Here is a 27,742-nt window from a genome sequence, read left to right as displayed (position 1 = left end):
CTACTGTCCAATGTTTTATTAGGAAACGGGGAACACACAATTCTCATGGTTCTAATAAATGCTTTTACTTCTACTATAAAAAACTGCTGAGCAGTTGGTGGTACTATGTAGTACTGTGCAAATGAAACTATGGATTATAAAGCTGTATTAGCAGTACATGGAGATTATGAAAGGCTGTAAGAGCTTCTTTTATAACAAGAAGCTGATTGAGCTAGGGAAATATAATATACTGGTTAGGAAACTTTCTTACATGATACAAATACAGTTAAAGAGAGTATGTAATTAGGAATTTGCTCAAGGAAGTCTTGTCAGAGATGTCCCAGGTAGTTTAGAATAATAGATGAAAGTGCACTCCAGTCTGGATGAGGATTTTTCAACATTTAGACATATGACAATTAGCCTGATTTTCTTCCTTTTAAACAAAATAGTAACAACCTTCTATTAATTTTAATTGAGCATTTAGCACAGTTGAAAAGCAGTTGAATTACTTGGCATTTAATCTCATCTATCCTTAAATGTTGTTACTGATGTGGCTGAAATTTCAAGCAAGTTAAAGTTTTGAAACAGTTACTTTGCTGGTGTTCTATGTAGCTCTTGCTTCCTGCTTACTTTTTTCATTGTATGTGTCAGCACTAAATGACCCATGGTTATTTTCTAAATCATCATTAGATTTTCCAAGTAGTTTGTGAGGTAAACTCATCCTTTCTTCATCTGTTTGACCTTTATTTATTGAAAGGATGGGAGACTCCATGCTTCTCTCTGCTGGAGAAGCTGCCACTTTTTCCAGAGATTCCTCCAGCTCATGTCTGAGTTCATCTTCAGAATCTTCAAAATTTCTGTACAGTAAAAAAAAAGATAATTATATTAATTAAATACATCCTTGTTACAAGCCTTTCCCCTTTCAAGGTCTTTGAGATTTTTTTAAATACTTTATAAAGAATATACAAGCAACACACACAATATGAACTGTTTCTTCTTCCTCTGTAAGATTGTTTACCTGTATTTATAAGGTAAGAGAACAGGAGTTGCAAAGCCATGTTAATACTTCTGCATAACCTTTTTAATAACCATGTTGGTATGTGACCTACTAATTTACAGAATTAAAAATTAAATTAGCAGACTGTAAACCAAGTAAATTTTCTTCACTTGTGAATTTAAAAGAACAGAAGAAAAGCTTTAGGCAATGCAGCCTGTCATTTCATGAAAACGGTTGTATGCATTTTTTCTTCTAATGTGCTTGACTTACGTGTCTTCATCATCTGATCTTGGTTCAAGTCTGCCTTCATCAACAGCAACAGCAAAGTATGCTTCTGAATCATCTTCCTTGTTTTCTTTTGGAGGCAACATAGTTAATCTTTCTTCTGGAAAGGAAGAGAAACATTCCTTTATTTGTGTATTAGCTAACTATAAAAGTCTACATAAAGTAATAGCAAATATGTAAATGCTTGATTATTTTTTTTGGTTGTTGTTCAGATTACAACTATGTTAATACCATGCTTCTGTTGATCACACATTTTAGTTAGTGTTTTGTAACTTCTGCATAGTGAAACCTAATGTGTTTGTAGATCATAACCAAAGGACTATAAAAGAAAGAAAGATGATATAATGTTAGTATGTTTAAGTTCCCAATACAGGGATCTGCATTTTCAATGGAAAACTTAGGGGAATATTGTTTGAGAAAGACTGAAAATTACTGCTTGGATGTACCTATGGTTACCTAAAAATGCTCACTTTCGAAGACTGAAGGGCAACCTTAATCTGAAGGTGGGAGAACAATGCTAAGAGTTGTTCTAATATAAAGACTAAACCCTGCATGTGATCCAACAGAGATCTGTCAGTTTGGGTAATGCTGTACTCCACAACGTCAGCTTTAGTAGCAGGGCAGAATGGGGTATTGAGAGAGTGCCATATTTTAATAAATGTAACTAATAAAAGTAACAGCAATTAGAATACCTGTGTACTTATTCTTGCTTTGGCCTATGAACTGCTGACATCAGTGAAAAGTGGTCTGAATTTCATTTTGGTTTGGGGTTTGAGTTTGGGTTTTTTTTAATGTGTAAGCAATAAAGCTAGTCTTTGGAGAGAAATTTAGGTGGTACATTTAGCTGGTTTAGGCTTCAGGATGGGGCAGTTTTAAAAGAGCTTGTTATGCTCTAAGGAAACATCTATGTGAGGCAAAATTAGTAGGAGAATGCTGACTGCACAGCTGCAAATGAAAGACATTTCTCACAATCCATTAAAATTGTTGAAACTTGGTATGTGCAAGTTAGCTGGCTCAGAAGGCCTGTCATCCAATTATACATTCAGTAGATTGGCAATTGTGCATAAAACCACAATGTCCAGTTATATTTACAACATCTTTCTGTGGAAAATACTGTGGCTTTTTAGCAAACAACTTTGATGCAAAGAAAATGTCAATTTTAAAACAGTCTGTTACTTTAGGAAAGTGCACTGCAGTATGAGTTCAACTCAATTTCAGAATTTCAGTGTCTGCTGCATCAGCATGGACCATATTGTAAAGTAAGTCACCACTGTAGTTTAAGTCGCCATGCACTACAATTTACAGCTGTTGTACAGAAATACATTTATTTGCATAAATGCTTTCTACAGCATACGGTTCTTCAACCTCAACAGTTACAGGGGCTAAATCCAGGTTTGTGGTACCTGCCGACTTGCTGGCAGTAGTAGCTTACCTCTGTCTACCCAAGCAAATGAAAACACGACATATGAAAGTAATAGCCAGTAGGTAGGGCTTGCCCTTTTCCCAGCTATTGAAAACAGCAGCATCCTGAAAGAGGCCTTTCGCTGCCACAGGACAGAGCAGTGGATGCTGGGGCAGGCTGCCCATGTTTTTCTAGTTTGCCTAGTGCTTCAAAATGTTGGTTCTCATCACAGACCCTTTGCCAGTGGTAGAAGAAGTAATACACTAAAGAGAAACTTGCAGAGTTTACAGTAACAAACATCCTACCTATTTCTTCTTCAAGGCAGGTGAAGGAATCATTAGACAGTTCTGCTTTTGCTAAGATATTCAGGAGTGTCCCTGGCGGTGTTTGTTTCCACTGCTTCCTGTTTTCCGGGATGTCTTCAGGCAGATAAGCGTGGTCAGCTGAAGAACAGCAAGGTTCTCGGGTCACTAAAGCATGAGTGTAGCTTGGCACTGTCTTTTTTGCAGATTCAGACTTTCTAGTCTTGACACTGACTTCTTCCTTTTTGGTAATGCTGGCACCTGTATTTTTTTTCCTTTGTGGAATACTCATTAGTTTTCAGTAAGTATTTTATCTGATCAATACCGTAGAGAAAAAAATAGTTTGGACTATCTGTCAGATAAAATTTCTAACACCAGTTTTAATGCTCAAGTAACTGCTTTTTAAGCCTGGAATAGACAGGTGCAACTTTATTGAGCAGTCCTTGCTCTCAAACTTGTTGGCTTCTTCAGGCTGAAAAATCTTCAAAGAATTTCCTGTTTCTTTTGCACCCTAAGCTCTTTTATCTAAGCCAGAACGAACAAGAAGTGGCACATTAATAATATTCTGCTTTGTCATCGCTGTCTATGCAAACTCTTCAGGTTATTTCTGTGTATCTGGGGTGTTGGGAGCATGCTGGAATGCTGGAAGTCACTCCAGTGACTGCAGCAACCAGTCACTGGAGACAGCTGGCTGCCTGGGAACATATGCACTGTTACTGTAACAAACCCAGTGATTAGCCTCTTCTGAAATGGAGCATCACCACAGCCACACCTGTGTGAGCACGCACCTGTGCTTGTGACCCTGCAGCGACACTAGTGTGTGGGGTGAGAGACCAAAACCCCCCCACACCCTGGGATGGCGTTGGCAACTGACTTCTCTAGTTCTTGTTCATTAGCTCAAGGCCCAAGAAAGTGGTGATGGTTAGTTGCATAGACTGGTATTTTTAGCCATCGTTACCCAGGCCACAGAGTGATTCACAAAATGCAGCCCTCTTAACATGCATGAGCAGCACAACATGACTGCAATATTAGAGGGGAAAATGACAACTGCATTCTATGATTTAACACATACAATAACCTCAGTTATTATGAAGTCTTGCAATTAAAAGCCTGCCAGATCATGTGAACATTCTGGTATGGAATCGTTTTGGCAAAGATCTGTAAGTATTCTGGCTGAATTTTACCAGCTCCTTACTTTCACTGAAAACCAAAACTTTCTTACCAAGTTCGTTTTCAGCCATAGGAGGACATACAGATGTGACATCAACATCAGCTAAAAAATTCAGTAATGTCTGAGGTGCTCCAGCTTGCCAATATTTTCTTTCTTATCATCTATGTCATTGGACTCTAAGGGGAAGAAAAAGAGAAGGCAAAGCTATTATTATTTTTTTTAAAGTAGATTTCAGTGTGATTGTAACATTATGTGATATAAAAACAGAGCTCATCAGATAAACTTGCTCTAGCCTGGAGTTACTGAATGTACCTAACTCCTATGTAATTTTCAGGATTAATACTCAGCACTGCATTTCCCCAAGAAATACCTGTTTGGTATCCAGATACTTCTTCCAAAGCTCTGTCCATATGAGCTTCATAAACTTCCACCACTTTCTCCTTAAGATTCTTACCATCCACAAAAGTTAAAGTCTTACTGAGTTTATCTAGTACCTGAAAAAACAATAGCTTACTTTGGAAAGAGAAAACAAATATGGTACAATAACTAATCACTTCTTATTTTACTGTGTTTGTGAGCCATTCTCATGTATGCACGGGAAAACTATGTAACAAAAAGCGAAGCAGCAAAATTCAAAAGTCACATTGTGAGTTGTGTATCAGAGGGCTGCATGGAGCTCTGCAGAGGTGTGAAACAACAGAATGACAAAACAGTGCTTGATAAATTAAGAATATATATACCAGAAAGAAATTGTATTTTTGATGTTGCTGTTACAAATATTTTTAAAAATTCTAATATACTAACAAAAATCTTAATAGGTACCTGTTACATGTTGATCAGCCACAAATGTCATTTTAATAAATGAAATCACACATGTTTTCTGTAGTCTCACTTCCACTTTTTCTACATAACAACTGGTTCATCACAATGTTATTCTTGCTTTGTGATACAATACTAGTGAAAATAAACATAAATGTACTAAAACAATTCAAATCAAATTTGGCATTCTCAGACTAACTCAATTTTGAGGTGAGTTCTTCCCCTCAAGCCCAATTAAAAAAATTTAAATATCTGCACTCCTTTCATCTTTTACCATGTGAAGGATTGATCCATATATTATCCAATTTTCCTCTGAGTAATTATCTTCTTCAAGAAGGTCATATATATGCAATATGTCAACAAATCCTCAATAGGAAGCTTCATTATAACAAAGGTAGAGGATTATGGTAATGGAAACAAACCTTAGATACTGGAGCTACTGTCATGTTTCAGATTACTAATGTAAATGCTTTGAATATAACTACAACATACCTCTGCTTCTTGAATACTGTCTTCCTCAGGAACACATACATCTAAATTAATTTCAAACTTTACTCCTCCCTGAAGAAAATTATCACACTTCATTAATTCATTTTATTAAATAAAAACATTTAATTAAATGTACACAGTTTATATAGTACTACAAACTTGAAAGTTATTCTTCTATTGAAAATACATTTTATTTAACAATATTTTTCTTCTATTTAACAAAATCAAAGTTGAACAAATTGGAAAAAAATAGACTTCTCTAAATACAATTTATGGATATTTTCAAATGAAAAAAAAGTGGACTGCATCCACTTTTGATTTTAAGGAAAGGTGTCTTTAATAATCATTTAATTCAAATCGTTGCAATACACAGAGTTGGTTCTTACAGCTGGCTCTCAACCAGTATTAAAACTTGAATACTGTACTGCTTTCGTGCAATATTTCACAACAGACCTTGAGTCCACTTCATAATAATCTCAGAAACTTTCCTGATATCTTATGTGCATTTCCATTCAACTGCCATCCCCTTCTATAATTTAAAAAGCACTATAGAGAATAATTCTATAACAAAATGTTAAAAAATTAGCAGCCTGACTTGACTTCACTTAAACTATGAGCAAACATGAGTTCCCATACACTACTAATGCAGTTTGATATAAAGATGAGTAGGTAGAGATTGATTACTATCTGGGAATATCTAAAGGGAGTCTCCCTCAAATGATCTGAAAACCTCGGTTATTTTCTTAGGGATTCTATCTTCTCATATAAACTTTGCTAACAAACAGTTGACGAGCACTCTCAATTGACTCACAAATAACTTGATTTCCAGAGCTACTGTGATAACACAATCATTTGAAACATACAGACATAAGAAGAAAGTGGAAAAAATACAGAAATGAGGATGGTTACCTTTGGTTTATGTTTCTTTTCTAAGATTTGCTGGTCTTGACTATACTGGAGTCTGACTTGTTTAAAGTTTTTTTCCATGTCCTGGAAGGAGGAAAAACCCCAACTTTAAAACACACTCTGGAACCAGTTTATGTCTATACCCTGTAAAAAAAGACTTAAGTAGTAAATGTAGTCACTGATTTCCTTGTATATGTATCTGTAAGAATATTCCATTTGTTGCCTTATCTAGACTCTAATACTGAAAGACATTATAATTCTGGCTTATCTGGCAAATAGAAAAATGGGAAACCTAGCATAAACTGCAAACCTCTGATTTTTCAAAAACCTATGTTAGGAGGATACAGTACTGTGTCAAGAAAAAAGTAATACATCTTTTATTTTTTATGAGCAAGATGACTCATGCTGATTTCATTCTGGAAAACTTTGGAAGTTATGAAAGTCAAGATTATAATAGAAACCAATGCCTGCAGAAAGTATAGCCATGTTTCATAGTATCTTCTTTTCTGGTAGCACCTGAAAAATACCTAATTACTCCTTTTCATATTCCTTTATCCTATGTTAGAACCTGTCAGATAAAAGCAAAGTAAAGAGTTGTATGCTGCTCCTTCAGTGATCTGCTGCAAGTAGGGCACATCCTCAGCCTCAGATGAAACGACTACAATTCACAGATTTTACTTTTTTAAAACATATATACAGTTTCTCCAGTAGACTGAGTGCCCATGAACTAAGGTGACATCAAGCAGGTGCAAAATCTAGTGTTTCTTTTTCATTATCATGTGTTTCCCATTAAATCACAGGGAATATAATTTCTGTCCTATCATGGCTCTGGCTGCCTACAACCTACATCACATGATGTGTGAATTCATTTTAGTAAAAGCCAGATCCATGATCTGTGAAAACCACTGAATAGAATCCTACTAATATGGTCAGGTTTGGCCCAAGTTCCGGGTGCAATAGGGTAGCAGAATCTGTCACCAGTTTATGTGGCAGTCTCCCTCTTGCTACTGGACAGTGCAGGAAGTTCTACATCAAACAAAACAAAACAAAAAAAAATGAGGCAAATCCTGACTGAAGAATCCTAGTAGCTAGACCAGGGCTATTTTCCCTTCAGAATAGACTGGGAATTTTCACACTGAGATCAATTTGCATAAATTGAGGCATTCATTTCACTTGAAGAAAAGTGGACTTCTTTCTGTAGAACTCCATGTGGTCTGGAAAACTCATCCAGTGTTCACAATGTCAATATTGGGAAAGTGGAACAATTCTGAAACTTTCCAATTGCTGGAAACAATTCCAGCAGGTGTGTTGGTAGTGCTTGATGAGAAAGAAGTGAAGGAGTGCTGTAGCTGGAAAGCTTTGGCTCTGTCTCTTCCTCCCGCTTCTCCCAAATTTTTAAGTAAGGACTAAGGACTCCACATAAAACTGAATTCTAACTTCCCACACAGTGCTACTCTGGGCTGTCATGAATCGCTGTACCTTCGGTACAGAATTTTCATAAAAGACTTGCACTGTGAGTGGTTGCTTCTTTGCTTAGAAAGCAAGGAAAAGAAACACACAACAAAAATAAATTAAGTAAAAGTACATCCTAATATTTACAGATGAAACAGAATTACCAAAACAAGTCAGGGCTCCACCAAAGAAATTTTCCAGGTTATTCATGAAGGGAACCTAGGGAGACTTTTACATATGGTGCAAGCATCAGATAAGATTTAAGCTTTACCATTTTTCAGATTTGTCACAGAGAGTGAATCAAAGACCATGTGGGACTTGCATAAAAAATTCTATTTAGACTAGGAGATGATACTGATACCTGAAGTGATTCTTCTCCTGTTCCAGCTGTATCCTTGATTTCAGACTGGTCCTCAGCTTTTCCTTGCTTCACAACATAGGTTTTATCTTGTATTTTTTGATTCTCCTAGGGAACATTTTTATCAAATGTTAATTTCAATTTCTAATTATGTGTACTAACTTATAAAAGAAAGAGGAAGTATGACTGGGTGTATGTTTGAGCTTTGTTACCTGGAGTACTCCTGCTCTAAATCTGAATTCTTTTATATCACTGTGGTATTCTTCCCGAATCTTCTGCAATTGTTTCAGATACTCCTATTAAAGAACAGTAAGGTAGAACACATATATATTAGAAATACAGAAATAACACTAGCTAAACAGAATATTATATGGATATCAAACTGTGTATATATGAGAAAAAGGGATCCTTATCCTTTACTGCCAGCTTTAAAGATTGCCTGATACTTCCTCTTAGAGGACATTTTTGAGTTATAACTCAGACTAACCTTTTTGAAGTTTTGCAGACAGTTTCATGCTACCTTTTCTGCAGAGTTATATCTAAACCAGCTAATTCCAAGAATGACCTAAGGACTTGCTGAGTAATGATGCTAAGGTTGCAATCCAAATATAGAGGACTGGAAATTAGGAGGACAAAATATTATATAATATTTATTGTATTACAACCGGCTCCCCAAAATGAAACAAAACCTGGTAATCTTTTCTTGAAGAAGCTTCAACATTCCTATGCTTTGTAGCAAAAACTTCAAATTTGGCCAAAACATAGTTTTTATGTTAAGGACATCTCTGTACTGCTTATATGAGTTATCCCAATTTGCCCATGTTTCAAAAGGACAAATCTATAAAATTTAATTTTTTGGCATATTTAGGACAGACTTTGTGAAATTTAACAGCAAAAGTCTCTGAAGAATATGTCCATGACTGTGGATAACTGGCTAGCTGAAAAGGGTCACATAGACATAGTCCAGCTGGCTGGACAAAAATGCACATCGCTCTCAGCTTATCTGAAGTAAAGCAAAAATACACTGTCCTTGGCTGTTCTTGTTACACAATAACAGGAAGATTGCGGTGGGAAAAGAATGTTGCAGGTGGGAACAGATAACTACAGAAGAGAAACTAGGGGTGGGCTTGGTATTTAGGCAACTAACCAATAATGAGCTTAACTTTTGTAATATGTATGAGCTAATTATAACAAGGCATAAAAGGTGACTGTAAGGGACAATAAACGAAGTCTGCTGATCACTCATATTGAGCGACTGTGTCTTCCCTCCGTCGCAACAAATGGCGCCCGAACAGGGACCCTAGAGAGGGCTGAACCTGCGAGCCACGGTTCGACGGAGATTCGGGTACCGGTCCTGAAAGCAGCGCAGGAGGCGGAAGGGCACAGTCCCCGCGCCCGGGAGCACCTACAGAGGGTCCCGCCGGCCACGCGTCGCCGAAGTCTCGCAAAGGCTGCAACAGCGCTGACGAAGGTATGGAGAGACAAGCGACGTACGATTCGCTCATATGCTTTTTAGAAAAGCGGAGCGTTCAGGACATAGATTGTAAAAAGGCATTACCCGGGTTATTAGCGTATGGGATAGCGTCCGGGACCTCCGCGGCAGCGGCGAGCGGCGGCGCAGCCCGGCAGGCCCCGTCCCGGCCGCGGTTTCTCTCCAAGGCGGCACCCCCCCCCCCCTCCGATCGGCGCCATGGCGATGCAAGCGGCCAAGCGAGCTGACATCCGGCTGCCCCCAGAGGTCAATCGGGTCCTTTATATTCGGAACCTGCCGTATGAAATCACAGCGGAGGAAATGTATGATATCTTTGGGAAATACGCACCTATTCGACAAATCAGAGTTGGAAACACTCCTGAAACAAGAGGAACAGCTTAAGCTTCTCAAGGGAAAATACGGAATTGATTACAAACCCACCAAAAAAAACAAACAAACAAAAAAGTGCTTCAGATGTCCCCTACAAGAAATGGGTTTCTGCCTTGAACTGGCAAACATCTCTGTGTTTAAAGAGAAGCCTTTTTGCCTTGATGGAGATAATTTATGCTGTATTCTGTATTTATGCTGTATTCTGAATGTGGAAATTGGTTGGGACTAGGAGGCTGGCTTAAAGGCATTTTGCAAACGGGATTATTATTTTTGATCATTATTGTAATAATAGTTTTTTGATCAAAACCAGCCAAAATTATTTGTAAGCATTAGGCATATCTGAAGAGAATGCCTTTATTTGAATCAGCAGTTAAGGTGTAGTTTAGTCTGATGCTGTGGTTTTATCTGCTTCTGGTGAATTTTTGAAGTGATGAAATCAGAGTTACTAAGAGTTATGAGGTAATAAGGTAATAATCTAAGTAAGGGTGCTGTCTTTTATATCTACAAGTGCAATATGCTTTTATGTAGCAGAGAGAAACTTTGACAATAATGTTGCTTGAACGAGATGTGCATGTGACAACTTGGGAAAAGGGATATCACAACTGGAGTGCAACAGTGTTTCTACGTCTGGCAGAGTGAAATCTTTCAAGACCCGAGTTTAGACAGTCTAAAATAAATTGTTAGCATTCAGAAAACCCATCTTAAGCCTCTTTTGCTTACATAGTGTTATGGAAGTCAACTGCTATTGTAGAGAATTAATGATTTTTTAATACATATTAACGAATACTACTATTTTACCTTGAGGCAGTTGAGTGAGAAATACTCACGTGTAGCATTTGAGGGAATGTCAGCATAAATCGCACTTACAGTAAGACTGCATTTTTAATTACTGTACTCGTTAAGATTCGATGATGCCATAAGGCTAAGGCCTTTTATCACAGATCGGTTCTGAACTAAAAGGTGTGTGCACATGTAGATATGCACATTTGTGTTATTTTCCTTAATTGGCTACAAAATAATATAATTAGGTTGGGGACTAGATCTTGGGAATTTGTCTATTATACTTCTGTTTGTTAAGGAACGTGCATAACACACAGCACCCATGTAGGCTTGGCTTGTGGCACAGTTGTCAAATTTAGCATAGACATTCAGACAGATAAGCAACGTACTCTTCTTGTGTGTATCACCTACAAGCCATTATGGCTTAGTGTGTAAATCTGTATGTAACTATTGAAAAATCCACTTATGAATGTATATAGCTTAGAACTAATTTTTTCCCTTTGTTAATTCTTTGATATCAATGAGGTATTCTTCAGAAAATGTAGGGACTGGTTGGTTGCATAAGGGCAGTTGTTATTTGGACAGAAAATTGTTAATGGTCAGGGATTTTCCACTAAAATATTTGCAAATATTCCTGGTCAAACATCAGTTTGGTTTCTTTTTGGGTTTTGAGCTTGCATTAGTCCATGTTCAGAACTGTAAAATTACCTTTGAATTTTTTAAACTTTTTATATCACTGGAACAGAAAGAGCATCTGAATTAAAGCTTCAAGCTAACTTTATTTTTCAAGTATTTCAGGAATTATACTTCTGAATTGAGATTTTATAAGTTGGCTGTGTATTTTCCTGTGTTAAAACGCTGTTATTGAAAATGGTCAACCAGGCCTATGTCGCCCAAAATAAAAACGGGGGAATTGTGGATAACTGGCTAGCTGAAAAGGGTCACATAGACATAGTCCAGCTGGCTGGACAAAAATGCACATCGCTCTCAGCTTATCTGAAGTAAAGCAAAATACACTGTCCTTGGCTGTTCTTGTTACACAGTAACAGGAAGATTTTGGTGGGAAAAGAATGTTGCAGGTGGGAACAGATAACTACAGAAGAGAAACTAGGGGCGGGCTTGGTATTTAGGCAACTAACCAATAATGAGCTTAACTTTTGTAATATGTATGAGCTAATTATAACAAGGCATAAAAGGTGACTGTAAGGGACAATAAACGAAGTCTGCTGATCACTCATATTGAGTGACTGTGTCTTCCCTCCGTTGCAACACATGACGAGTATGTTCTTATGCCAAAGTCTGACCATAATGTAAAAGTTGATATATTCATATTTATTCTGGAACCTTCTGATAACTCTAAGATAGAAGATTAAATGTATTTACATGTGTTCATTTAAGAGCGAAGCATCAGTTTGTTTTCTCTGTCACCCAAAATTAAACCAGAAAAGTATATTGTTTCTGTATAAAATGATCTCCAAAAGTTGTAACATACCAGGGAAGTAGTATGATCACATACTATTATATCACACTCTAAATGTCCTAGTACGACTTACGGACAATGAATATACATACATGAATAGTACATGTATCACTATTTTCTCTGTTTTGTAAATGTGAGGATCTATTGTCTTCCAACATTAGTTTGTTCAGTGATGTAACTCCTCTGATCTCAGTAGGTGAAATTAAGGCCATAGTTTATAAAATGATTATGAACATCAGCTTTTGTGCAAGTCTTAACCACTTTATGCAAGATGGAACCAGATGCAAACAGCTTATATTTTCCTAGTGGTTAGATGGAAAAGAATCAATTATTATGTAAAGAATACTACCATCAAGAAGTGTAAGAAGACAGCTTTAAGCAGCTCAGGAGGTGTCCTGGTTTCAACTGGGATAGAATTAATTTTCTTCCTAGTAGCAGGTACAGTGCTGTGTTTTGGATTTAGTATAAGAATAATGTTGATAACACACTGATGTTTTAGTCATTGTTAAGTAGTGCTTACTCTAAATCAAGGACTTTTCAAGTTTCCATGCTCTGCCAGTGAGCAAGTGCACAAGGAGCCAGGAGGGAGCAGAGCGAGGACAGATGACGCAAACTAGCCAAAGGGATATTCCATACCATAGAACATCAGAGGGTTGTGCTGCCATCCAGAGGGACCTCAACAGGCTGGAGAAATGGGATGACAACTTCAGTGGAGTTCAACAACAGTGTAAAGTCCTACACTGCACCAGTACATGCTGGAAACCAGCTTGGCAGAAAAGCACCTGGGGGTCCTGGTGGACACCAAGTCGACCATTAGCATGCCCTTGCTGCAAAGAAGGTGAATGGTATTCTGTCCTGCATTAGACAAAGCATTCCCAGAAAGTCAAGGGGATGATCCTTCCGCTCTGCTCAGCAGTGGTGAGGACACTCCTGGAGTGCAGTGTCCAATTCTGAGCTCCCCAGTGCAAGAGAAACATGAACATACTAGAGAAAGTCCAACAAAGGACCACAAAAATGATTAAGGGACTGGAGCACTTCTCATATAGGGAAAGGCTGAAAGAGCTCAGACTGTTTAGCCTAGAGAAGGCTCAGATGGGATCTTATCAAGATACCTGAAGAGTGGGTGCAAAGACAGCGGAGCCAGGCTCTTTCCAGTGGTGCCCAGTGACAGGACCAGAGGCAATGGGTACAAACTGAAACACAGGAGGAAACACTTTTTCACTGTGAGGGTAACCGAGCACTGGCACAGGTTGCCCAGAGAGGTTGTAGAGTCCCTATCTTTAGAGATACTAAGAAGTTGTCTGGACATGATCCTGGGCAACCAGCTCTAGAGGACCCTGCTTGAGCAGGGGTGCGGATGAGATAACATCCTGAGGTCCCTTCCAACCTCAAACATTCTGTGATTCTATGAATTCTGAAGCAACACGTTCAAAGTATGACCCTGCAACTCTGCAAACCATTTGCTTCATTTGGATGCTGAAAGAATGTGGGAGCTTTCCCAGTGTTAATATCAGAGTATGTCGCATAGATGAAAACACTGTGGACAAAATTCTGCCTTTGATTACAGCAGTGCACAATGAAAGGAAACTTAACCTTCCTAACTTCATCCACCTGGATTTGCATTGGATACACATAAATGTAACTATGAGGAAAACTAAGTCCTATATTCTGCACAGGACCAGTATTATCCATTGGTAGTGTAAGTGATTGCTTGATGGGTGCAGCTCTGGGAACTCCACATTCCCTACCGTCAGTTAATCTACCATAACTGCAATGTGCAATTACTGCTGGGAACTCCCAGATCCTAAATGTGCTTTGCTCTGTGTTCACCAGCACCCAAGGCAGTACTACATGCTCTTGAAGATAAATACAAAGGTATGAAGTGATGCCAAGTAAAAGGCTGGACACAGTATACAGCTGATATCCAGCCTAAGGAAAGAAGGAGGTGGAAAATGAGTGAGGGACACAAGTGGTTGTGAAGAACAGGGGCTTTCTGCTGTAGGGTTTGATCCCAGATTGTTGTACTAAGTATCTGAGACAAGGGCAGTGGGTCCTAGTGGTTTTGCCTGTGAATGGGCTCTCAGAAGGACTGAGGTAAGAGGTTCAGTGTATTTGCTTCTATAGCAAAAATGCAAACACAGAGTTTATTTGCCTTTGTGCAAATAGAAATGCAAAGCATGCCTCATTTTTTTTGTTACAAAGAACCATACTGAAGCTGACTAAATTCAGTGTTTCCCACTTAGACTTTCTGAAACACCTCTTCTGAGGCTTCAGGAGTGCTTAACTGTCTCTACTGACTTGGTGTAGGCATTAAGCTACATTTAATATGTCTTAATGAAGCCTTTCAAAGGGTCTTTTCTAAGAGCAAAAATTTGGCTTCTGAAGATGATTAAACATTACAAAAACACAGATACACAGTACCTGAAAAATAGGCTGTTGCCCTCTTGAAGTAGGTTTCCATTCATTTCTTTGAAATAATTCTTTTTTCTTGACAGGCAGCACCATTCCAGATTCTGGAGAAACTAGGTCCTGTACTCTCCTTTTCTGAAGTTTATATGCTTTTTAAAACCAAAACATTAAAAGGCTACATTCTGTGCATTGCAAACCACAGTACAATGCATGTACCTAACACTGACAGGCTGGGCTAACAAACACTCCTTACATCCCTTCATCATCATCACCATCATCACCATATTTCACATTTCCTAGGCACTCTGCCTTTCATTCTTAGAATGACATCCTTTTGAAAACTTTATGATTTGTCACACTCGTGTAAAGTGGATTTCACTGATTAGTTTTGCAAAGCACACTGAATAAAAGGGAAACCTCTATATCAGAATGCTGATTTCATGCTAGTACCAATAACAGAAAAAAGAAGGTCTGATTGTTAGGCTCAGATTTCATTGGAGGCTAGGTGTCTACCTGCTTAGGCATTCCCTTTTGTAAATCTAGCCCTCGGTATTCTACAAATTGCTAGACAATGTTGTAGCACCTGTGAAATCTGGAAAGAAGGGCTGAAAAGTGAAAAATTTACCTTATCGGTTTCCCATGCAGGAGAATACAAGTACACACCACTCCAGTCTGGTTAGTCAGTATTTAGCAAATACCTTAGCTGCAATAACCAATAGTAATGTCCTTGCTAGGACTAAGTAGTTTCTAAGTTGAGTTTTAAATATTTCCCGAGTAATGACTGTGAGACTATCATGTCTGGGAGATAAAATATATGAAAATTATGAGTATATGACCATAGATATATTTTAAATGCTTAAGTGATATGGTGTTCAGGTGCCTCTGTCCAAATTGCATGAGTCCTGAAGGCAGGTAATCTCACTGGAAGTAACTTCCAAAATAACATGGGTTCTTAAACTACAAAGTACTTTTCTCGAGGAAAAAAAAAATGTTCATAGTGCAGTTAAGTAACTACATATGTTTATTTTCACAAATCTGTTTAAATTAATACTTCCAAAGACAAATTTAAGGCATAATTATGATATACTAAATAATATAGAATTAGGAAAAAGTTATGCTGATAGAAACATGTTCAGCATTTCATACAGAGATACCATTTAGTCTCATTCATGTTTTCTAAGAATGCGCCTATGTAATCTGATCTATCAATGAGCACTAAATCCACACAGATTTCATTGTCTCTCACAACTGAATCTAACTTATAATATTTTGTAAAATACATTTTTATTATTTTTTAAAATACCATGGAGCACATTTTGCAAGATTTTTACACATAGCTTGGAAAAATTAAGTAAGGATGTTTTTCATGTGATGGACCTAAACTGCATCTAGACCAAAGCCTCTCAGTTTTGTAAATTCCATTCTTAAAAGAATTAAGACTAATGTTTCAGCACTTTCCTGTGGCAGCTTTTCTAGCTGAATGTTACTAATGAGCTGGACTTAAAGTTGTCTTTCCCTAAACAGGACAGTGATGCACTGCCTGGGGTGAATGTTTCTGCTGTTGCAGTTCTCTTTTTCTTTTTAATTTTGTGCAAAACTCTTGTATTCAAATGTGCAATAAAGACTGCTGGAGAAAGTTATGCCATCACATATATAACAACTAACAAATGTTAGTGTAGAACTAATGTTAAATAATATTATTAACATTACCTTGTATCAGCTTGGCCCCAAACTGTGATGCTGAAGGTCTTTTTCTATGTATCACAGTGTGACCAAGTTCTTCCTGTGTCATGTGTAAGAAAAAAGGTACCTGACAGAACTGTTTATACTACTTTGATATGTATTTTTCTCTCAGCAAGCAGCAGTACAGGCACTTACCTCAGGGGGCAAATACCTGAGAACAAGCTTCTGCAAGAAGGGCTTCCTTAGAATAGAATTGATAGTTGGTCGATCTCTTGGAGATATTTTAAACAACTGGGAAATTAATATCCTCAGATCATATGAATAGCTGGGAGACACTGGGTGAAAACATCCTCTGCAAATCTTCAGCACCAGCTGGTGCAAACTATGGCCTTCAAACTTAATGAAAACAGTAAAAAGGGGATAGTAAGTACTGCTGGTTGGAAATGACGGACTAGATGCCCCCACTTGAAAAAAGTACTTGCTGACAGAAGCCCTGTGCTATACAAATCCCTTCTTGCTAACCATAGTTTGCTGTGGAAAATTAATATAACCACTCTCTCTGACTGTATTTGCTGGTTACTTGTTTCAGATGCACAGCTTAGGAGGTCTGACAGCTTTTGTACCTGGAAGGCTTTTATTCATACTCTGCTCTCATATAGTAAAACAGAAGCAATTTTTCCAGAATGAAACATGATTTATTTTGCCAAAAGCTGTTCAACAGAGACCTGCATGCATACTGTCTTCACAGTGTTCACCTTCAAAACTTCACTCCACGCAGCTTAGCCTCTGTGTTCTGTGTTCTCTCAGGCACCAAGGTACAATCTTAATTTTTAACAACTAAAGCCACTCAGGTAAATCAGCTTTCTCAGTTCAGCAGATCTCTTAACAGGTCAACATCAATACAGTTTTTTAGGGCCTTAGACAGGCAAAAATAATTTTGAAAGCAAGTTCTTTCTAAAATTACCATTTTATTTACATGGCTGTTTTGAAGGTGGTGTTACCAAAATTTGCCTTAGCTTCACTTGCATTTCCTGTCTACATCAGCATCTGGTCCCTGCCTTCAAATTAAAAAATGGGCAGCAATACAGAATAAAACATATAATATGCATAAGAATTAATATTAATGTTTTCTCACTTTGTGAAATCTGAAATTTTCTTCAGCAATATCCCTTTGCTCACAGCTCAGCCCAATTGCTCTCCCTATCAGAGCTGCTCTGCCATCTCCCACATCCAAGCTCAGCAAAAGGTCAACTTCTGCTGAGCCCAGGAACCTGATCCTTTTCCTGTTGCTGGGATTAGTCTCTGCTGTGTTCCCTTCTCCACATAATACTCACAGGCTGAGGATTATCTGAGGCTCACATCAGGCCGAGGACAACACAGCTTCCTGAAGATGCTATCAGTCTGTTATTTTCTTACATGAATGTGCAAACCTTCAGGAAAATGCTTCTGAGGAACGTCAAACTGCTTTCTGGGGAGATGTGGGCTTCAAATTCTTTAGAAAGCATAGATTGGTATTTTCAAATAGAAATGAGTAAAATTATATGCCTAGACCCTAATCTTGAAATTTGGCTTTAATTCATTTCATTGTTCATCTGCTTTTTGAAAAAGTTTAGTACTTACTAAAGAGTAAATATATGTTCAGTGTGTGTATACACACACACACACACATTGCAGAAATACAACATAATAAATTGTACCTTAATATATACACAACAGACACAATATAAAAAAATTAACACCAGCAGTCATTCTTTAATATCAATAAATGAGCTGAAAATAATTCTATCAGCTGACTATGAATGCTATTATTACTACAGTTTTTCCCAGCTGTCCACTATCTTTTTCAATAATATGATAATGATCTGATTCTGTGGTACTTACAGGATGCTTTAGCGCACATAGCTCATAAAGCACACAGCCAAGAGACCAAATATCTCTGTGAATAAAAAGTCATTTAAGTTTCATGGAAAAGACTGCAATATTTTCATACATATAGTCAGTACCTCTTCTCAGCTCTCAAATTTATTAACATTAGTCCATTACAGATCAACATTGGTGCAACTTTTAATTTTCTTTAAGATGCACTGAAAAGAACAACTAGAAATTTCTTTTTTGTTCTGGTACCAATATTTGTATGATACCTAACTAGGTATTATAATTATAACTGGAAAAGGCACATGACATAAAGAATGTCTACTTACTATTCCTAGCAGGATGAAGGGCAAAGCTGCCTCTGGCTAACTTGATTGTTGAGAAGACAATAAGGGAGTAAACTTGTGTGAATAGCACCTTAGAGCTGAGATGCTAGTCTGGGCTCCAGAACATTTGGTATTGATCACATTTCCCACATAAAGGGGGTCTAGCCTGCTCAACTTTTCAGTGCTTCTCATCTAGTATTTTGTGTTAAACCTGAGTGAGCCTTTAAAATTCTCAGACCTATTTGTCTTTCCTGCAGGTGGCTACTGCAAAGTTACAGAATTGCCAATCTAGCAGCATTAATTTCAGTGTATTTTTATAAATCACAAATGAGTGTATCAAAAATTAATAAACTTGGAACTGAAAAGACACATACTTGCATTGGTTGTTACATGTCGGAAACAAGAGAAAAATTTAGCATTTGATGGAGAGCCAGAGAAAGCAAAGGGAAAAAAAAATCTATTTTACATTTCATGCCACTACTAATAAGGAGTATTAAAAGAGAATGACATTAAACTTTAAAGTACAATAATTTTATTAAAAAATATATAATTATGTTAAGCCTGTAAATGAATTGCAACAAATTAATGATTGCTATATTCTGGACACTAAGTCAAAATTCAACTGACTTGTACAGTATAACATAGTTGTTGTGTACAATTGATACACCTAATTAATGTACACAACACAAAACTTCACAAAGGGTGACGTGAAATTCCTGGTGCCCTGGAGAAATACTGATTTAAACCACGATATCACTAATATAAGTTCTCTCATGCCTGCATGCCCTCATGCACAAGCATATGAAAGAAAGACAGAGACTTACGTTTTATTGTTATATGGCTGATTTTCACAGATCTCAGGTGACAGATAATAGGGGGTCCCTACACAGGTATGGGCAAACTCCATAGTGCTAATGAAACACAATGAAAAAAATGGCTTACACACTGAAAAAGTTTACACGCAATTGAACAAGAGGCTTCTCTACTCCAGGTGAAAAGCCCACAGAGGACATTATTTCTGTTCTCCAAACAGTTGAATAATGGAACACCCCAAGAACTACTTAAGTATTTCCCAGTTCTGTGTAAAAATGACCAACTGTTCTAATAGTGGAGAGTGTCTGCACTTAAACAGAAAGCACAGAATTCCCTTTTCCCTACTTTTCACCAGCACTGTAATCAACATTTTCAAGGAATGTTTATCATTAACACAGAATTCTGAAAGCTGTCAAAGACACTGCAAAATATTAGAAGTCTCCAACATACTCGCTGAAGTAAGAATATGGGAGGTGGTAATCAGTCACACAAGTCAGAAACTGTGGAAGGAGGACGTACTGTTCAGAAACTAAATGAGTAAATGAATTCTAGTTCCATCTCTGGAACTTGTAAAGGTGTAGCCAAATAACACCAGTTGGATTAATTTCACTTGCTTTCAGGTATCTACTCTGTGGATGTCATCAAGAGTCACTGGGAAGTCAGTGGAGAGAAACAGGTACTCACAGAGTGTGATTCCTCTCACTCTATACTAGATGTCAATAAAGTTGTAAGTTACACTTTTTACAGAGTATGTGAAGTCTGAGTACCAGAGGTGCCACAGACACTGCAAGTAAAAGTATTGGACACTATCTTACATATTGGAGAACTGCAATGAAAATGCCTTTTTATACCCCAGAGGAGGAGGAAAAGACAGTCTAAGAAACTTTTTGGGTTTGTGTGGCAAGGTTTTGGTAGCAGGGGGGCTACAGGAGTGGCTTCTTTGAGAAGCTGCTAGAAGCTTCCTCCCCCATGTCCCATAGAGCTGATGGCAGCTGGCTCCAAGACAGATCCACCACTTAGCCAAGGCTAAGCCTGTCAGTGATGGTGGTAGCATCTCTGGGATAGCATATTTAAGAAGAGGGGGTAAAAACTGCACAATAGAAGCTGCAGCCAGAACAGAGGAGTGAGAATATGTGAGAGAAACAGCCCTGCAGACACCCAGGTCAGTGCAGAAGGAGGACAGGAGGTGCTCCAGATGCCAGAGCAGATTCCCCTGCACCCTGTGGTGAAGAGCACAGTGAGGCAGGCTGTCCCCCTGCAGCCCGTGGAGGTCCATGGTGCAGCAGATATCCAAAACCACCTGTGTACTTAATACACGTACACAGTTAGGTACATCTGAAGAAAATGAGCAAATCGCCTATGTTGGTTAAAGTTATCTGTTCTCTTTACTGATGCTGTGTAGACAGAAATGTGGTTAAACTTACACTGACCTAATTTAGGGATAGAAAAAGTTTTAACAAGTGACTTGCAGCACATGGAGTACAAAGCAACTGAGAAGGACTGATGCTAAAGGAGAATCTGCAGAGGAAATTACCTTTCCACAGAAAACCTAAATGGTGGACCTTCTTTGCCACAATATCCTGCCAAGGTCAAAGATAATCAAGCAGCTGAAAAACAGATCAAATTCAAGAACTGTCCCATTGTCAGCATGCCCTCTGGCATGTTTTGGCCACACCAAAAAGCGTTCTTCCTAGACAACATCTAGCCACTATGCAAGACAGGCCAACCTTGCCCCCAAAGTCAGTAAAGATAAGGCCACCCTCTTTGGGAGAACACATTTTGGCTGTATGGATGCATGCCATGCTGTCCCATGCCACTCCCTCTCAGGCCCAGAGAGTCAGTTCTGGCCCTTTTAAAAAAATTAATATAGGCACAGTCTTGGAGGACATACAAAGAAAATATGTACAAACTCTTCTTACACTCTTTCCAAAGTTTGTAGTGCTCTTCGCTTTCTTTTCTATGAGGTGCTAGAAATGATTATCAATGGCTGCAAGAACAGGAGCTGTGCCTCCAGAATCTCTTTAAGTGAGTTCCACAAACAGGGAAAGCCTGGGGCTTCCCCACCCTACCTCATTCGTATACCTCACAGAAGTCCTGTTACTAAGCTAGATATGACTGTGGTTTCATGCAGAATGGCATGTTCTAGGGTAACAGAAAAAAATGTAGCGTCAGAAACTTTGTATCCCAACCTCCTGAACAAGCACAATCCACAAGCAGTTGCGCACGTTCAGGTTGCATTTTGAACATTCATAAACAGTCCTATTTGGTGTAGGTCACAGACTAATTAAAAAAGGCGCTTACCTGTTCAACTGTCTTGCTATGCCAAAGTCTCCAAGTTTTGCTACCTTTCCATTATTGCTAAGAAAAATGTTCTGCAAATAAAACCAAAACTGGTATGTGAAAAGAAAACACAGCAGAGCTTCTTAAGCATATTTTTTACAAGACAAAATCACCCCCTTTCTGATACTAATTTTACTACCTCTGCTTTTACATCTCTGTGTAAAATCTTCTGGTCATGAATGTGCTTCAAGCCCAAGGAGACCTGCACAAACCAACTCAGAATCTGCAGTGAAAGTTAAAGGGAACAGATACCTATAAATTTGTGTGACTAATGTCCAATGGGGCATATTACTGAAATACATAAAATTAAGACAACAACAAAATCTAAAATATGTAGAGCATATGCAATGTAAAATGTAGAAATTAATACTTTTTTAGTTAATGTCATAGACTTTTTCTTTCCTTTTTTAGTGCTATCACAAAACTAAATGAAAACAGATATTGGCTCTACTTCCCTTATCCCCATCAAGTTTTCACTGACTGTGACAGGACAAGTACTTGAACAGGGACTGAAGAATCACATCAAAGGACACTAAGAATACTAGACCTTTATTTAGAAATGAGTGAGTTCAAATAACAACCAAGACAGAACTGGGAAGTGCTTCTTAATCCTCAGTGGCGGAAGTCAAACCACCTAGGTATAATATTAGTACTCTTACTGAATGTGGTCCAGAAAAAAACAGAAAAAAAGGGTGAAGGACTGAAATGTGGTGAAATGCAGGTATGAAAAAACCTGCATAATAAGTAAGCACACAGGTTTATCCTTGACCCAGTACAGCTCTTAAGCATATATTTAACTTCAACTATACATGTGTTTTATTGAATAAGGACTTTTGGACTCAATTCAGAAACAAAAATACAATGTGTTTATATGCTTCTCTATTTAGGAAAATTGATGGCCATGAAAGACTGTGATTCAAGTAATAATCTTCTACTTAGTTAATGCTTCACATTAAGCAGATAATTTCCTGAATAGGGCTGATGCCACAAACGATACTTTCTTAGGTATACATTTGAAAATATAGATATTTTAACATGATGTTACACTGAGCAATTTTCTTTCCTTTCTTGACTGGCAGATGTATCTTTATATGTTCTATATATATTTATATATTTACATGTTCTATAATCCATTCTTCTGTCTGTACTTCCTTTCCATTTCTTTGGATATGTATTATTCTGTCTCATTGTCAAGGGGTTTTGTATGTCAGTTCTCTCTTTTGTGTTTTCATGATATGTGGTTTTGTCCTCTATTTGCTCTCATGTTCTCTCTACCTCTAGTATGGCTCACAATAGGATCTTAAAATTCATTATTACTGAACCAGTAATTCACTTCCAACTAACTTCTACACTAAGGAGTTCTTCTTTTACTAAAACAAACAAACAAAAAAGTCACAACACTTCTTTTCCCCCCCCTCTTACGCTCTAGAGTATATTTCCACTAACAGGTTTGATACTACCTGTCTAGTTTGTAGGTAAATTTTCATTGTACCTGCAAAAGTAGAAGACTATGCATGATTAAATAACCTCAGAGCTCATTACACTAAGTCCAATATGTAAGAGAAAATTTCCTTCAGAAAGCTTAAGAGTTAGTAAAAAAAGATGAGTAAGTAAGGAATAGTGGGAAATTCTGTTTCTGTGAATTGCAGTACTTATCTTACTCACCTATTTACAAAATAAAATGTAAGTGAACATGGTTCAAAAGCAATCAGATGTATGGGCTTGTTTCTCTGTGCTGGTTTAACAATTTAAATGGCATCAGAGAAATCTTGACCCAAATGAAAAGAATGAGAGATTTACCACTGATTTCAATATAAAGCAGGATATGTCATGATGCAAATAGCATAAAATGAAGAATTCATATGCAATATATCACCCAGTAATTCTAAAATACCATTTAAAAGAAAGTATGGCTTAGTAGGTGTACTACTAATACGAAGAAAAAGTACATCCACAATGGAAGCAGCAGTGGGAGGGAGGGTGGATAAAAACGGCATCAAAATACTGCTAATGAATTAATTTAAGGTCTCACAGCAGTGTGAAACGCAAACTCTAAACTCCCATTAAAATTACCGAAGTTTCTTTTAAACATTCAATAATTTTAATAGGCCAGAAAAGAAACAGTAGCTAGTACCGGACAATTCAAACCATATGTTTTACATGATATGTTCTTTCCTCTAAATATATCTTCTTTCACCTGGTCCTCATCAAAGAGCACTCCATGCTGCATATTTATCCGCTTCATTAAGTCTCCACCATCACAGTATTCCATCACAATATATAGCTTGTTCTTTTCTGAAAGGAAAAGTGTAGAAGAATGGCTGCAGAAGCATGGCCTTAGAATCTCTGAAGATCTGCACAATCCAGGCCTGGTATTAGAATAGGCCTGTAACCAGAATTGTACTGAAGTTGCTGTGCTGAAGTTAACAAGAAAGGTAGCCTTGAGCTATTCTTGAATCCTGAGACCAAGTAATTATGTTGTGCCAACAGGCCGTGGCTGTAACAAGCTACAGATAGGGATAGGGAGCGGTATGGGAATATAGGGAGTAACAAACTACAAGGCTGAAGCACAGCAACACAATTAGCTACATGGATAGAATGCTTATTTTAGTCATGATAATTAGGGGTGTGGGAACCGCTCGCGTTTAGAGACTACTAACCAATTATATTTCTGCTTTACAAATATGCATGTGTATCGGTTCTATATAAGTAGTGTTAGAAACTAATAAAGCTGAGCAAGATGCATAACTCATATTGAGCGTCTTCTTGACTCCGGCGAACCCTTCTCCCCGACAGAAAAGTATAATTTTTCCTTTATTCCTTTATTACTCGTTAATACAGCAATAAATTCTGTTTATTCTATACAGTCCTTCTTTCAAAAGGGAGTAGTTAAACCTCTACCTATGCCTCCATTTCAAAGAGTAATCAAGAAAAAATGGACACTTCCAGTGAAACCTGATGCAAAACTAAGATGTGAAAATATATTTAAATGGAGATTCACCAAAATCTTAAATACATGAGAAAATCCTCAAAAGACCACACTGATAGAAAGACAAATGTTCTTACAGGCAATGCTTAGTAGAATGCCTCACAGCTGAGGTTGTTCCCCAATAATTACCAAATATACAGTTAGGCTTAGGGAAAAGGTTAAAAGTAGACAGCGTCCAAACAGCAGAAATAAACAGCAGGGGCCACTTAGTATGGAAACTCACCCTATTCTTAACTCTCTGGGGTCCAGAAGACTACCAGATTTATGTGTCCCTTAAAACATTTACAGTTCTGATCACAGAAAACAATTTGAACACAAGCTGTAACTATAGCATTTGTTACATAAGGCATTGCTTATGACAGATGTCAGCAGGAAAAATAAATATAGGGATTTAGCTTTATGGAGAACAGACTTCCTTCTCTCTCGGTCCTGAAGAATTCTGTATCCTTGAGTGATACCTCAAAATATGGCTCACAACAAAAGACCAACAGGGCCTGTTTCTTGCTATACTCAAAAGCTCTCTTCTTCCATTGAACCTCCTAGAAAAGTCTCATTAAACTCTGGACTTCTATTGAAGATCAAGACTAAAGTCCAACTTAAGCAATGCAGACACGCCAGGATTTAGCATTCATGCCACAATACCTTAGGTCCCACCCACACATATGGAGAGGGCAAGTGATGACTGAATTTGATTCCTTATGTTCATTTTTAGGAGTTGGGACATGTTCCCACTGGTGAGTAAGGGGCTAGGGACAGGCTTAATGTTGGACAATATTAACAAGGTAAGTTTTGCTGCCTATAATCACAAATAAAAGAAAAATGTTTAAAAGTAAACCTTGCAAAGAAGCATAGAAGGTTACAATATTTGCATGCTTCATCTTGGCCAGAAGAATAACTTCTTTCTGAGAGGGGTCTTTTTCTTTCACAGGCATCTACAAGGAATGAAGTAACTATATGCTAGCAATAATATATTTAACTCTTTTACAAAATAGTTATATTGTTTTCAAACCAGTCCCACAAATACAAAAAGACTGTGTACCAAGGGGATGCAGAAATATTATAAAATAAGATGTAAAATAGCAGTTTGCAGTGCTTGCTCGGAAATATATCAGAATATTACCAAAGTTAGAACAACTTATGATATTTTACAAACAGGCAAATGTATACCTTTAAACTTTTTACACAAATGCTATTGCTAAGCTACCTGATGAATAGTTAAACTCTAAAGTTAAACTTCCCTTAAGTATAAAAAAATAAGGGTCTAGATGATTCTTTATTCCTAATATAGGTGATCTCAAAAGAATGAAGTAAAAAGAAAAGAAGTCCTTCATTTTACAGTGTTGTTAGTTCTTGCAATTTTTCGGACAAACTCTTTGCCCTGTTACATTAAATGGAAAACTTCTATTTGGTTCATTGTGATCACACTTTCATCGACATTACTTCTAAAAAATTCATGTCTCTAAGTACCCATCCATCAGAACATTCTCTTGTATTTATAGAAAGTTTCTTACCCTAACTCTTGAGATGAATCAAAGTGCCATAAACAGAAGTGAGAACTGAAAATACTCCGTTGTGAATTACTCATGTCTGAAAATATGGATGAGAGGGAAAAAAAGGAAATGAAAAAGCTTAAGGAAATGTATCACAAAATTGTGATCTGTTATTTCAGCGGCAATAGTTTCATCGTAGTTGAATCATCTGTTATAAAATTTGAATTAGGTAGTGTCACATGTAAGTAGAGAGAAGTTTTGAAAAGAACAAAAATGCAGTAAAAAGTAAAGACTGTTAATACCAAAATACCTGCTTTGCCTATGCTTGCAAAATCACTAAATTAGCAAAGCATACAGTCTTTGGAAAGTTTAACTCTATATAATCAAGATGGAACTCTAAAGGAGACAAAACATAACCCAAGTTCATACCCTAGCTAAATGTAAGTAGCACAATCAGGTAAATAGCTACCATTACCATCCAGGTTTTGCTGGTTTACCTTAGTTAAATCGATCTCTTTGATAACACACTGCTCATTATCCAGTTTTCCCTTTGCCAGGAATATTTTGCCAAAAGATCCTTCTCCAATTTTTTTAATGATTTCATATTTATCCATGGTGTCTTCGTCTTAAAGCAGTGGCTAAAACAAAAAGGTCCCCAAATGAATATTGCATGTAGTCAATGCTGTAACATCTGAGTTTGTACTACTGAAATGGACACTACCTTTTAAGACTGTCATTTTCGTCACATTTTGGTTACATTTTATCACGTTTTTATTTCTGATGTTGATTATTCCTGAATGCCACCTCCTGGAAGTCTGCAATTTATTGCTGATCTACACTTTGAACAAGCAGCAAGTTTATGAGTGTGTCATAAAGAAAAGTTTGAAGCTTAGTCCTGACACACCATGAAGTTAAACCAGTAGAAAGTACTATGTAAGACCATGATGTGATTTTGCAAAGTCTGGCTCATTGTTTCCTGAAGTTAACAATACTGCAGAATTGTTCTTTTAATGGAAAAAAATAAAATTATAATCTATTTCATGTTGATTTAGTTTCAACTAACGTGACCTAATGTTGGCAGCAAAATGCAAAGCTGCTGCATTTTGCAGGAGCCCACTGCCAAGAGCCGTCGGGCATCAGCAGCCGTCTGGAAGCCTCTGGCAGAAGCGGGAATGTCACCGGGTACTTGCAGCGTATCCATAAGCAACCTTGCACACATAAATATGAGCAGCCGGTATAAACCTGTTCTTCGTTGGCCTGAGCTGTAGGAAGGGAGATTTGCTAAGTTACTGCCAGGCTTTCCCCCCCAGGCAGGCCAGGCAAGCCGTGTAGCTGCCCCGGGAGCCGGGGGGCTCGGTGCTGGCAGCTCCCGAGGCGCTGGGTGACCCCCAGGCACTCACGGTTCGGGCGCTCGGGGCAGCGCCAGCTCCTGCTCGCAGCCGCTGCCGGGAAGGTGCCACACCGGGCGGCCGTGCTCGCACAGGCGTGAGGGGCTGCCCCGGGACGGGGGTGCGCTGCCCCCGCACCCCCGGCTGCCCT

General features: G+C 37.9%; 1 protein-coding gene across 1 annotated transcript; it reads right to left on the bottom strand.

The window, feature by feature from the left end:
- Window positions 1-54: 54 nt before the first annotated feature.
- On the bottom strand, window positions 55-27,290 carry LOC129734119 (serine/threonine-protein kinase Nek5-like). Its single transcript, XM_055700269.1, is given in 20 exon segments — window positions 55-836; window positions 1,247-1,361; window positions 2,969-3,106; window positions 4,188-4,280; window positions 4,283-4,312; window positions 4,507-4,645; window positions 5,448-5,516; window positions 6,354-6,434; window positions 8,164-8,268; window positions 8,373-8,456; window positions 14,703-14,839; window positions 16,401-16,473; window positions 16,569-16,769; window positions 18,255-18,309; window positions 19,396-19,482; window positions 21,686-21,756; window positions 21,864-21,947; window positions 23,922-24,019; window positions 25,549-25,645; window positions 26,701-27,290. Coding segments are annotated over 20 exon segments (2,127 nt in total). The 5' UTR covers window positions 26,818-27,290; the 3' UTR covers window positions 55-583.
- Window positions 27,291-27,742: the final 452 nt, after the last annotated feature.

The sequence above is a fragment of the Falco cherrug genome, assembly GCF_023634085.1.
Source record: "Falco cherrug isolate bFalChe1 chromosome W unlocalized genomic scaffold, bFalChe1.pri SUPER_W_unloc_1, whole genome shotgun sequence".
Taxonomy (NCBI): Eukaryota; Metazoa; Chordata; class Aves; order Falconiformes; family Falconidae; genus Falco; species Falco cherrug.
The sequence above is the reverse complement of the archived record's forward strand: the minus strand, read 5'-3'. Positions and strand labels throughout refer to the sequence as shown.